At 41.0% G+C, this 13,591-nt stretch overlaps 1 protein-coding gene across 1 annotated transcript in view; it reads left to right on the forward strand.

Annotated features, from left to right (window-relative positions):
* The window catches only part of CFAP54 (cilia and flagella associated protein 54), a gene marked incomplete at both ends in the record, with an annotated part of 308,135 nt that overhangs the window by 38,251 nt on the left and 256,293 nt on the right, over positions 1-13,591 (forward strand). Inside the window, 5 exons of the mRNA XM_079714797.1 lie at positions 4,295-4,438; positions 6,002-6,115; positions 6,239-6,340; positions 11,091-11,289; positions 13,330-13,511. Of these exons, the coding sequence (XP_079570923.1) occupies positions 4,295-4,438; positions 6,002-6,115; positions 6,239-6,340; positions 11,091-11,289; positions 13,330-13,511 (741 nt within the window). The remainder of the gene's footprint in view (positions 1-4,294; positions 4,439-6,001; positions 6,116-6,238; positions 6,341-11,090; positions 11,290-13,329; positions 13,512-13,591) is intronic.

A 13,591-nucleotide genomic window follows, 5' to 3' on the forward strand; every position in this document is an offset into this window, starting at 1 on the left:
CACAGGCTTCTTGGTGGCGGCAGCAGCAGCCTTAGCATCTCATGCCCGTCTCTGGGGTCCGCGCTGATAGTCGCGGCTCGCGCCTGTCTCTGCAGCTCCTTTAAGCGGCGCTCTTAATCCCCTCTCCTCGCGCACCAGGAAATAAAGAGGGAAGAAAAAGTCTCTTGTCTCTTGGGCAGCTCCAGACTCTTTCCCGGACTCCCTCCCGGCTAGCCGTGGCGCACTAGCCCCCTTCAGGCTGTGTTGACACCGCCAACCCCAGTCCTCTCCCTGGGGTCTGACCTCCGAAGCCCGAGCCTTAGCTCCCAGCCCCGCCCGCCCCGGCAGGTGAGCAGACAAGCCTCTCGGCCTGGTGAGTGCTGGTCGGCACCGATCCTCTACGGGAATCTCTCCGCTTTGCCCTCCACACCCCTGTTGCTGCGCTCTCCTCCGTGGCTCTGAAGCTTTCCCCCTCCTCCACCCGCAGTCTCCGCCCACGAAGTGGCTTCCTAGTGTGTGGAAACCTTTCCTCCTTCACAGCTCCCTCCCACTGGTGCAGGTCCTTTCCCTATTCTTTTGTCTCTGTTTATTCTTTTTTCTTTTGCCCTACCCGGGTACGTGGGGGAGTTTCTTGCCTCTTGGGAGGTCTGAGGACTTCTGCCAGCGTTCAGCAGGTGTTCTGTAGGAGTTGTTCCACGTGTAGCTGTATTTCTGGTGTATCTGTGGGGAGGAAGGTGATCTCCGCGTCTTACTCTTCCGCCGTCTTCCCCTCGCTCCCTCAGGCTTCTTTTTTCTTTTAGATGTGCGCTGAGCTGCTTGCACACATGTTATACACATTGTCTTTGAGGGCTCCAAAGATGGTAATAGGGTCTGAATGTTACCAGTGTTTCATCTGTTCTTACTGTTAAATGCTTTGTCAGTCTGATGGATTTGCTTTATACATGGGAAGCTCCTGGACCTTTTTGATGATTTGTCTTTTCACATTGGGTTTGACTACTATAGACTTATTTTTCCTTAATTATTTCCTCAGTTATCGAAGTCTGAATTTGTTATTGGAAGAGGAGCTTTTTTCTGTTGTGCAAACTTATTATCATTATTTTCTTGAGAATCTAGACTACTTGTTAACTCTCCCTTGGTTGTTTCTGCTGACTTTAGGGTTGTTCAGTGAAATCATTGAATAGCACTTGGGAATATCTGCTAGGTACCTGGCACTGTTCTAGGTGCTGGGGATATAATAACAAAAAAGGCACTGTTGTTATTTTTGAAGAGATCAGAGTAAGGTTTTGGAATCACACACAGGAGCATATCAATGCAATTGGATGTGACATATATATGTGTATGTAAGAATCTATGTAAATTATATACAGTGTATAGATACACATGTATATACATACAGCACAGTTACAGGAGAGGCAGAATTGAAGCAAAGGTCATTTCTCTTGAGGGATGTTAGCAGAGTCCTCTTCAACAGTTAGTTCTCTTTCCCCTGCTCTCCCTCCCCCTATTCCTCCTCCTGTTCCTCTGTCTTCCCCATGCTCCCCCTTCCTCCTCCTTTTGTCTTCATTGTCATTAGCAAAGCTAACACTTAGTATGTGTTTACTGTGTTCTAAGCACTTAGCATGTATTAATGAAAACAATCCTATAAAAGTTACTGGTATACCTATTTTGCAGATGAAGAACCTGAGGCTTGTGGAGTTTAACTGTGCAAGTACACTGCTAATAGTGGAGGTAGAGTTTCAGCTCAGTCTTATGGGGAAGGAGAGAACAGAGTGAGCAGAGATGCATATTTGGACCATTAAGATGTTTTGTGGCATGGAAAGTATTTTGGACCAGCTTTAAGTATACTATGCAAGGTCAAGAATAATGGGGGTGGGGCGGGGGAAGGCAGGGACTAGGTTGTGAAGGGTGTATAAATGCCCTATAGAGGAAGCAACTGCATAGCACAGGGAGATCAGCTCGGTGCTTTGTGACCACCTAGCGGGGTGGGATAGGGAGGATGGCAGGGAGACGCAAGAGGGAGGAGATATGGGGATATATGTGTATGTATAGCTGATTCACTTTGTTATACAGCAGAAACACACACCATTGTACAGCAATTATACTCCAATAAAGATGGTAAAAAAAAAATGCCCTATAAAGGGTTTGAACTTTGTTATATAGACAATAGGGAACCATTGAATGTTTAAAGCACAAGAGTGACACAACTCAGTTTGCATTTTAGAAGGATAACTCTGGTGGATTAAGGAAGATGCATAAGGAAGCGGGTATTTAAGAAGATAAGGAGACAAGTGAGGAAGTATCCCAATAGTCCTGGGAGACTGCTTTGTTAAGGCTGATATTTCCATGGATAGAATTTAGAATTTGATATTCTGAGATACTTTGCTCATAGATTCTTATTTCCATCCCAGTAATAGTTCTAATAGCAATATGTGGAGCAGAGACCAAATTTCTTCTAATATTCAATCAAGTGAAGGGCAATACAGTCCATTTACCGTTTGAAATTTTATTTTTAAAAAATTTTTATTGGAGTATAGTTGATTTACTATGTTGTGCTAGTTTCAGATATACAGCAAAGTGAAAAAGTTACACATATACATATATCCACTCTTTTTTTTTTAGATTCTTTTCCCATATAGGCCATTACAGAGTATTGAGTAGGCTATACAGCAAGTTCTTATTAGTTATCTATTTTATAAATAGTAGTGTGTATGTGTCAATCCCAGTCTCCCAATTTATCCCTCCCCCTTATCCACTGTTGACCATGATTTTGTTTTCTACATTCATGACTCGACTTCTGTTTTGTAAATAAGTTCATTTGTACCCCTTTTTTTAAAGGTTCCACAGATAAGCTGTATCATATGATATTTGTCTTTCTGTGTCTGACTTACTTCACTCAGCATGACAATCTCTAGGTCCATCCATGTTGCAGCAAATGGCATTATTTTGTTCTTTTTTATGGCTGACTAATATTCTGTTGTATATATGTACCACATCTTCTTTATCCATTCCTCTGTTGATGGACATTTAAGTTGCTTACATGTCCTGGCTACCCTTTGAAGTTTTAGAATAATTTTTCTTTTGGCTGCGTTAGGTCTTTGTTGCTGCACGCAGGCTTTCTCTAGTTGTGGCAAGCGGGAGCTACTCTTTGTTGCGGTGCACGGGCTTCTCATTTGTGGTGGTTTCTCTCGTTGTGGAGCATAGGTGCATAGGCTTCAGTAGTTGCAGCATGTGGGCTCAGTAGTTGTGGCTCGTGGGCTCTAGGGTGCAGGCTCAGTAGTTATGGCACATGGGCTTAGTTGCTCTGCAGCATGTGGGATCTTCCCAGACCAGGGATCAAACCTGTGTCCCCTGCATTGGCAGGCGGATTCTTAACCACTGTGCCACCAGGGAAGTCCCTAGAATATTTTCAAAGAAAAGAAAATATTGATAAAGTTAACTGCAGAATACATATCATCAAATAGTGTTTCCCAGTTTCAAATAGTGTTTCCCAGGGCTTTATGGGAAAAATATGTCCAAAAAGGATTATCACTGGGATTGTGGGGAAAAGTTCTTTAACTGTAGATAGAATAGCACAAGAGGCTCTTAAATATATTCCAACAGATGGGCCAATAACAATGGTGACCCTTCCCCAAAATTTTGTTTCAGTTTGTACCTTCGGAATATTACACTGGTAATAGGCATTGTTTATAAGCAGCTTACATTGAGTCAAAATCATCCTAGTGTGTCATGTACATTGTCTCCTTCCCATAACAGTACTGCAGTGATGTGCTAAAATATCCATTTTATAAATGAGAAAATTGAGGTCTGGAGAAGTAGAATGACACAGATACTAGGTATTAAAATTGGAACTGAAGCCCAGGTCTTTTTGATTCTAATCCTGGACCATTTCTACTAAGTATCACAGGCCCCGGATTGTAAGCCTTTTCTTTTTTTCCCTACTCTGTTATGCATGCCAGTTTATTTTCAGAATAATACATTGGTTTGAGGCCAGCTAATAACAATTGCATTATTGGAATTAGCTCCTAGACTACTGTTGACACTTGATAAATGTTAATAAAAATAAGCTGAGTTCATAGGATTTTAGGAGCTAAGAAGGAAGACATTCTAAAATGGCTAACTTGAGATTTTGAGTTCTTGAAATAATTCTTTTACTTTTAAATGCTTGTTTTTTTAATTGACTCATTATTTGTGGTATTTTTAGTTTAAGTAGTCAGCAACTTGGGCTCACCACTCATAATTTGATAATATTAAATGAAAATCGGCATTATTAGCTTAAAATGAAAAGACATTCTATTGTGCCCTTTTCCTGTCTCAGGCCTTGGAATATCTCCTGTGGGCCAGTGTATGTATGGAATCCTCGGTCCCACTTCTGTCCATCAGGTACTTGACATGGAGAGCTACTCTTTACACCGCTGTCTGCCATTGCTACTATGACTGCCAGGCTGGTATTCACGGAGAGGTACGCTACTTTTTAACTCTGAGGATGCCAATATTTAAAAATACTACATATTCAGCATTTTTTTCTTTAGATGAGTGGCAAGAAAACAAACAAGCAAACAAACAAAACCCAAAGAATTGCAGTGAAGCAAAGACAAAAGTCCCAGGCTTTATTTGCAGAAATTTGCTTGACTTCTCCATTCTGTTGGTCTCTCGCTTCACTTCCTGTTTCCCCCTTTATTCTCTATTCACTTCTACCGTCTTTACTCCTTTTCTGAATCAGATCTCTGATATCTTCCCTTCCTTATTGTATTCTTGTATGCAAGCTACTTTCTTTCCCTGTTTAGTTACTGTGTTCCATGCCACCTACCATCCATTTGTCTTGCGTTTCTCTGCTTCCTACCACCATTTATTTAGTATACTCTATTTCTTATTTTTCCTCTTTTCCTATATATATTTTTGATTGAATATTTGAACTATAACTTAACTGGTTGGGGCTTCTATTGGTCTTTGCCACACCTCTGTGCAGATGAAAACAGGTACTCTCATTATGGTATGCGGTACTTGGCTTGTCAGTGGATGGGATCTTGGTGAGAATTAGAAACAGGCACCCTTTCCTTTGGGCAAACCTGTCCCTGCACCAGTGTGCATAGCTTGGTGAGTACAGGGTGGGTTGGATTTCAGCAGAACAGCTTAATACAGCCCTTGTGGGATACTTTTTCTAGCCTAGGATACATTCTAGAAACTACTCACCATATATGCATAGTTAGTTTTAGTGTACTAGTGGTGGCATGTTTCTATAGCTATTAAATTTATTAGGGATCGAACTGTTTGCATTGTTTTGACCATTTGACTCCTATTGGAATTTTTTCTTATTGGAAAATGTAACCCTTTATGTTACTATTGTGTTCTAGAAGCATCTTCATGAAAAATCATAAATTATAAATAAAGTACTTCAAAGAACTAGTAAAATAAATTGCATGAATTGAACTTGTTTTGCTGTTATTGCTGAAGAATTATAATAATGGTGAACTGATTAAATAAGCTTCCCCACTTCCTTTCCTCATATATTAATAAATACTTGCTATATGTTGGGTACTGGAAATCCAAAAATGAATAAGACCCTTTAAGGACCTCACAATTTAGTGGACAGTGTGAACAATTGAATAGATAATACAGCTTGTTTTGGTAGAAAGGTTAGAATTTGAGAAGAGCACTGAGGAGGGGTGTGTGTGTGTGTGTGTGCGTGCGTGCGCTTGTGTGCATACGTGCGTACAATGCCAGAGAAGTGATCATCTATATGAAGCTGCTGTTTAGCCCAGAATTTGACTTTCCTTACTTTTTGAATTAATTCATAAAGTTAGTATATCCGACATTTTATTAACTTTAGATTTACAGAAATTAGTGGTGCTTCTCGGAAATGATTGACAGGACAGCTATCATGTTCTAAAGAATCAGCATCAGCCTAGAGTTTAATTCACCAATTAAATCAAATGTCTGGGAGAATAAAACATACTGTCTTGATACATTTTTAATCACTATACTCTAACTTATTATGAATTAAATTTATTTTAATTGCATGTAGGCATTTGCTCGGCGTGCTTTGGCTAAAATTGATGAGTTAAGGCAACTGGAATTAATGAGTTCCTCACAATCACAGGAAGAATCCAGAGGATATTATAGAGAGGCCACGATAAAGGTATAAAAATTTCATGAAATAAAAGAAATTTACTGTACTCTACAAATGATTAAGTACTTAATATTAGTAGTTGAGAAGTACATCCCACTGTTACTTCATATATAATTCTTCTTTTTGAGGCAGATGGCAGTCATGATCTTCAAAAGGGGAGTATTCGAACCTAGAAGAATAAACAAAAGTTTCTTTAGACCAAAGATAAGAGTTAACCTAAGGGAAGCACAAACTGTAAGTCTCAGAACGTCTTCTCTGTTTTAGACTCTTTTTGCGGTGCGTTTGTGTTATACCTCTCTGTCTTTTAAGCCTAGACACTAAGTATTAAATCCTGCCCCCTAATCCCTGCACCAGTGGCAAATAGAAGAATGCCTTCCCAATTTGGACACGGCCTTGCTTCATCCCTTTCTCAAAGCTTCCGTACCTTCGCACAATCCCAGTTTTGTAACATTAAAGGCCAAGAAGCTGAAGAGCCTGGGAAAGGTTCAAATGCACAGGCTTCTGAGTGGTGCTGCAGAGGCCTTTGACCACTTGGTGTCAGCTTCAAAGGCATTGAGGATGGAGAAGAGGTGGAGGCACCTTTTCTTATCAGCTTCTGGGAGTGTTTAGGGTGTAGGTTATACTGGAGCAGCAAACAACCCACATGTCTCAGTGGCTTAAAGCAATTTATTTCCCAGTGGAGTCAAACATTATTATAGTTATCAGGAGCTCTGCTCACGACCGATGCTCAGGGCCAGGTTGAGGAGCAGTCCTCATTTGGAAAATTGCCGGGTCGTTCTGCCAGAGGGCACCTAAGAGGGCTCTGGAGGACCTCACACAGGCAGTGATGCTCAGCATGGAAGTGACAGCAGCCTCCTTTCTAACATGGTCAGAACTCCTCACATGGCCCCTCTTGGCCACAGGTGTGTTTGGCCAACAGCACTAAGGGCTCCCAGGGAGAGGAGTGGGACACAGATACGCCTGTGGGATCCCCTGCCCTTTCTCCCTTCTGCCTTTCTCCTTCTCCCACTGTCTTCCCCCTGGCCATTCTGAGCCTCAGTGTTCCTTAAATCCCAGCTCTGTATTTCTTTGAAGTGTTCCCTGACCATTCTAGACAGTTGTGAACTCTCTTTTATGAGCTTCTTTGGGACTGAAAATGAAAGTGAGGGGGAAGAAGATGAGCACTTTCTGACAGAAGAGTAGTAGAATCTCAGAACCTGGAAGGAAGTTTAGAAATCATTTGGTTCCATCCTTTTCTATTACAGACGGGGAAAATAAAGCCCAGAGTATTTAAGCCAGCTGCTGGCAGCACTGGAACCAGAACCCAGGTCTCTAGCTCAGTGTATTCTAACTACTCCAGTGACTGCCAATCTCTTTCCTCATTTCTTCTTATAATATTTGAGAGGAATTCTCTTTTTTTTTTTTTTTTTTGCGGTACGCGGGCCTCTCACTGTTGTGGCCTTTCCCGTTGCGGAGCACAGGCTCCGTACGCGCAGGCTCAGTGGCCATGGCTCACGGGCCCAGCAGCTCCGCGGTATGTGGGATCTTCCCAGACCGGGGCACGAACCCGTGTCCCCTGCATCGGTGCCACCAGGGAAGCCCTTTTTTCTTTTTTCTTTTAAATAAATCATATTTAAATACAAATATTATTTGGACATGGTAGCTTTCTATTGCTACTTAGTGTCTCTGAGATAAATTGAGTACTGATCCCAGGCATGTAGTTCGTACCTCCTTTTAAATCATATCCCTTACTGACCAGTGGTGTGTAATAGGTGGGGGTGGTAGCTTGCCAAATTATAGATAATTCCTTGGATGAGCTGTTGAATAGCCTGCATCTGGTATTGTTAAGTAGTAATGCTGTAGTGTTTGTTAGAGAGCAGGAGGCATATTTTGCAGAATGTTCTGCTTTAAATTTATGAAATCGTTTTACTGTTTCTACAAAAGAAAGTATTTCAGTGTGCATTAAATCTATTTTACAGAAAATTTCTGAGTTCATAGGACAGTTGTTAACTCACAGTGAATCATTTTGACTTTCAAAGGGTTGTTTTATAGGACTGCTAATTCAGACTTCTAATGATTGACCATTTAGTGATTCATTCAATAAATATTTTTAAAGTACCTCCTCTGTGAACAAGATACATAGAGGTTACCTTCTAGTGGAGAAATTACATAATACATAAATAAGTAAATTATAGCTTGTGATAAGAATTAAGAAGGAAATAATGGTGGTGATTAAATGAGTTACATGTAAAGCCCTTAGAATGTTCCTGGCATGTGGTAGGTTCTCAGTTGTATGAACTATTACTATTTATTTTTCATTCATTCATTCAGTAGCCATGTATCGAAGGCCTACTGTGGTTCAAGAGTGGTGGCACATAGAAAAGATGAAGTCGAAGTTCATTCTTTCTTTCTTTCATTTATTTTTGGCTGTGTTGGGTCTTCATTGCTGCACGCGGGCTTTCTCTAGCTGTGGCGAGCAGGGGCTACTCTTCATTGCAGTGCGCGGGCTTCTCACTGCAGTGGCTTCTCTTGTTGCGGAGCACGGGCTCCAGGCGTGCAGGCCTCAGTAGTTGTGGTGCACGGGCTCAGTAGTTGTGGCTCGTGGGCTCCAGAGCGCAGGCTCAGTAGTTGTGGTGCACGGGCTTAGCTGCTCTGCAGCATGTGGGATCTTCCCGGGCCAGGGCTCAAACTCACGTCCCCTGCGTTGGCAGGCAGGTTCCTAACCACTGTGCCACCAGGGAAGCCCTGAAGTTCTTTTTTGAATGGCTTTGGAATAACAAGCGGGATTTGATTAGACAGGGAGAAGGGGGGAAAGCATTCTAAGTAAAGGACAAGAGCATGAACATAGCTTGGAAGCAAAAGTAAGCAACGACGTTTGGTGGACAGTGAGACAGTGAGAAACTGAGCTTGAATGGGGTGGATGTATTATGTTGGGGAATTAACATAATACATCTTATGGCACCGATGTCATGGAAGCCACGGTGTTTAGGGTTGGAACTGGCTGCATGCGTTATATCATTCAGCTTCTCATCCATCTTGACAATTTAAAAGATGGTTTAGTATACCCTATGCAGTACATGTACCAGGATTTGTCTAATACTTTTTATTACTAGTATTTTAGTTTTCCCATTCTTTGCTGTTATAAATATTGCTGTAATCAACACCTTCAGGTATATTATTTTTTCTTTCTTTTATTTCCTATGGGTAAAATTCAAGGTATAGAATTTGAATAATGTTACAAACCCTTTTTTTTTTTTTTTTTTTGCGGTACGCGGGCCTCTCACTGCTGTGGCCTCTCCCATTGCGGAGCACAGGCTCCGGACGCGCAGGCTCAGCGGCCATGGCTCACGGGCCCAGCCGCTCCGCGGCATGTGGGATCCTCCCGGACTGGGGCACGAACCCGTGTCCCCTGCATCGGCAGGTGGACTTTCAACCACTGTGCCACCAGGGAAGCCCCAATCCAGTGTTTGTGTTTTTTTTTAAATTTTTTTTAATTTATTTTTTTGCGGTACGCGGGCCTCTCACTGTTGTGGCCTCTCCCGTTGCGGAGCACAGGCTCTGGATGCGTAGGCTCCGGACACGCAGGCTCAGCGGCCATGGCTCACGGGCCCAGCCACTCCGCGGCATGTGGGATCTTCCCGGACTGGGGCACGAACCCGTGTCCCCTGCATCAGCAGGTGGACTCTCAACCACTGCGCCACCAGGGAAACCCCCCAATCCAGTGTTTTTAAAATTGCGTTAGCTTTAAATATTTTTTGTTGGTCTTTTAAATATTTATATTTTAAAATCTTTTGCTTGTTATTCATCTATAGCTCTGATAAATCTATAGCTCTAGTTCACTTTTTGCTAGTTTTTCTAGGATATTTAAAAAAACAATTTCACTGTAATTTATTTGAGTTTTACCGTTTCATTTTGAATACTTCTAATTATTAGAAAGTTTATTATGCTGTTTAAATATAATTTTTTAAAGCTCTGTTTTAACCCATAGCAAACATCTTAGAAGAAACCCTGACATCTGTTTGTAAAGCAAGAGAGGGCAGGGCATGAAGCTTAAGCTTCACTGAGGTTTTGAACGTATCAGTTAACCTAAGGGTTGAAAGCACATAGAAGCTAATAAGCAGGGAAGTTTTTGTTTGGGGAAAAATAGTCCAAAGCAGCTTTATCCCTGCTTTTGCTTTTCCGTCTTTCTGACTTTGCCCCAGGAAGAGGAATGGAGCAAGGAAATTGTGGGAAATATGGATATCCCCTAACTGGACATGGATTCTGGAAAAGCCAGCTAGAGCTACCTTTCTTGTTTCCTGGTAATCTAAGTACAGAGAACAGGTCATTTGTCAGAGAGAAGACTAAAGTGTGGAGGCAGGCCATCTGCTTGGGGTGAAATCATTCTGGGCCGACAGAAAATACAGTGGCTAGGGATTCGCACGCGGCTCTAACTGGCTCTGGCTTACTTGTATACAGCTGGTCAACTCTTCTTTACAGTTAGCTACCATAAGACCTGTTATTTATACTATAAAATAGTGTTTCAAATTTGGGTTTGGGGACCTTCTGCATTAGAATTTCCTCCAGTGTTTACTGAAAATGTCCCACCCAGACTCACTGAATCTCTGGAGATTTGGTCTGTGAATCTAAAAAGAGCTCTTGAGAGATTTTGAGGCAACCAGAGTTTGAGTATCAGTTCCTAAAGGCTGTCATGGAGGTACCACAAACCATATAGAGACTGATGCTGCCATTTATTAATAAACAGCCTTTTTAGGCTGCTTTGGAAACACAAACATATAAAGAGATGGCAGCGTTTTTGATGTAGTGGCAGCATGACATAAACTTTAATAAAGTCTGGAGTGACACCTCAAAAAATGAAAACCATAAAAGCAGCCATCTCTCATCAACAGACCAACCACTCTCTCTTTTAGCATTAATGAAGCACACCTTACTTGTCTTCGTCTTATACTATCAAACATTGCGGAACTTTAAAAAAGTGAGCTGTATATATATTTTTTTATTCCAGTTGCCGTGGCCACGTACTGTCACAGAACGGTTGTTGGATGAGATGTTTGATAGCACTGCATCCCGGTTTCTGGCTGTCTTGGAGGCTCTCTCTGACTCAAATCGGCGAACACTACAAACTGGACCTGTTGTTACAGATGAAGTAGAAGTTCGTGATGTTGTCTCAGAACTGTTTATAGCAGGGAAAGAACTTTTAATAAGTAAATATGTTGTTAAAATAATATTTTATGGTAGAACATGAATAACAAAAATTTTAGCACGGTAGTCCATACCTAAGAAACTGATACCGATTTTTATTGATCTTGAATTCAGCAACCTTGCTAGACTCAGTGGATAATTCAGATAATGTATTAGTAGATTTTCTTTTGGATTTTTTATGTATACAATCATATTATCTGTGAATAATGACAATTATGTTTCTTTCCAATTCTTAACCTTTTAATTTCTTCTTTCTTGCATTTCTTGACTTATTTTGCCCTGGTTAGGCTCTCCAGTAAAACATGGGATGGAAGTGGTGATAGCAGATATCCTTGTCTCATTTATGATCTCAGATGGAAAGCTTTCAGTATTTTATCATTAATTTTGATATTTGCTGAAAGATATTTTTAGATACCCTGTTTGAGATTAATGAAGTTTCTTTTATTCTTGGTTTGCTAAGAGTTTTGTTTGTTTTTAATCCTGAATAGTTGTTGAATTTTATCAAAACCTTTTTATGGGTTTATTGAGATATATTGAGTTAATCGAATGGATTTGTCTTTTATTTCTATTAATGTGATACATTACATTGATTGCTTATCTAATTTTTAATTACTCCATATTTTTGGAATAAACTTAATCTGGCAGTGAGGAATATCCTTTTGATATATTGCTTGATTTTCTTGCTAATGTTTAATATTTCTGCTTCTCTGTTCATGAGAGAGATTTCCTTTCTTATAATATCCTTTTTGGGTTTTGCCCTCAAGGTCATGTTGGCCTCATAATAAGAGTTGAGAGTTCTGCCCTCTTTTTCTGTTATCTGGAGGAGTTTGTGTCAGATTTGTGTTATTTCTTCTCAAATGTTTGAATTTGCTGGTGAAGGCATTTGGACCTGGAATTCTCTTTGTGGAAATGTTTTTAACTATGGATTACATTTCTTCCATAGATATAAAATGATTTAGAATTTCTTTTCATTTAAAAAAAAACTTCTGTTTGGTAAATAGTACTTTGATTTTATCTATATTTTAAAATTTTCATAAAATCGTTTGTAACATCATGATGATCATCTAAGTGAGCTTAGGATGTACGTGTGTGTGTGCATGTGTGCACCCATCTGAGGGCAGGGAGCCTCCGTGCTGCAATTTGGGCTCATCTTTTCCTCACAAGGAAGGTACGAGATCTCAGAGGAGAATTCCCTTGACTTCCTTCACCCACACCTGAAAATTTACCTTCATCCACTGTCTGTCAGTAAAGTGGAAGGAATGTTCCTTCTCCTCCTCTTTAGGTCTTTGGGCCTAATCTCTGCAAACTGCCCGTCATCCCTATCCAGCTTCCTCCCCTGTATTTCTTCCTCTTGTTAGAGTCAGATTTATTGAAGGAGTTGTCTGTTTTCACTGTCCCAAATTCTTTCCTTCCTGCTTGTACTTGGCGGTCTTCTGTCATGGACAGAGAGTGTCAGGGACGACCTCCTTCTTGTTCAATTTGAAAGTCAGTGTTTTTCTTCCCTTTGCTCTCTGTAGTATTTGTTGCTGTTGACTACTCCTTCCTCTTTAAACGCTCTCCCTTGCAGCCTTTGCTCCCGCGGCCCTTCTCTTACTGGTTGGGGTTCCTTGCTGCTCTGTCCTAGGCAGCCGTCTGTTGCCCATTCACTGTGGATATGTAATGATGACTCTAAAGCTATATCCCTATTTGAGATCTCTTTTCCGAGCTCCCTGTCTGTAATACCTAGCTGTCTGTTTCACTAGTCAACTCTTGCTAATCCTCTCTTTTTGAGACTCCATGTTCCTCCCTCTGGGGTGGCCTTCCCTGATCAACCTCCTACTCCAAACCTCTGTCCGATGCCTTTCTTACTTGTCCACACAGCACCAAGGTATTTGCCCCCTAAGATTCCTTGTTGCCCCCACCTGCGTGCGAGCTCTGTGAAGGTAGGGGTTGTGTTTGTGTCTTTTCCGTTGTTTACCTAGCCTGGCAGTGTCTGACATTTAATATTTAGTAAATATTTCTTTGCACAAATGACATCCAAACCTCTCTCTTTCCTTTTCTAGTGTCAAATACCAGTGCAGATGGCATGCTTGATTTTCCAAAATCTTCTCTTCTGGAACTTATTATAAGGAAGAAAAATGTTATTTCTGTGGATGCTGCCGTGAAATTTATAAAACTAGCTTTTACTTATGAGGAATGGAGTTTATTTGAATCTGCAGCTGGGCAGCTTATTGATTTTCTCCAGGTAATATATGCAAAATAGTTACTTTGTTTTTATTTTATTAACATGACACTGAAGTAATTAATCGTGGGATATACTTTTCT

This window comes from Hyperoodon ampullatus (genome assembly GCF_949752795.1).
Source record: "Hyperoodon ampullatus genome assembly, chromosome: 11".
In the NCBI taxonomy this organism is placed as follows: Eukaryota; Metazoa; Chordata; class Mammalia; order Artiodactyla; family Ziphiidae; genus Hyperoodon; species Hyperoodon ampullatus.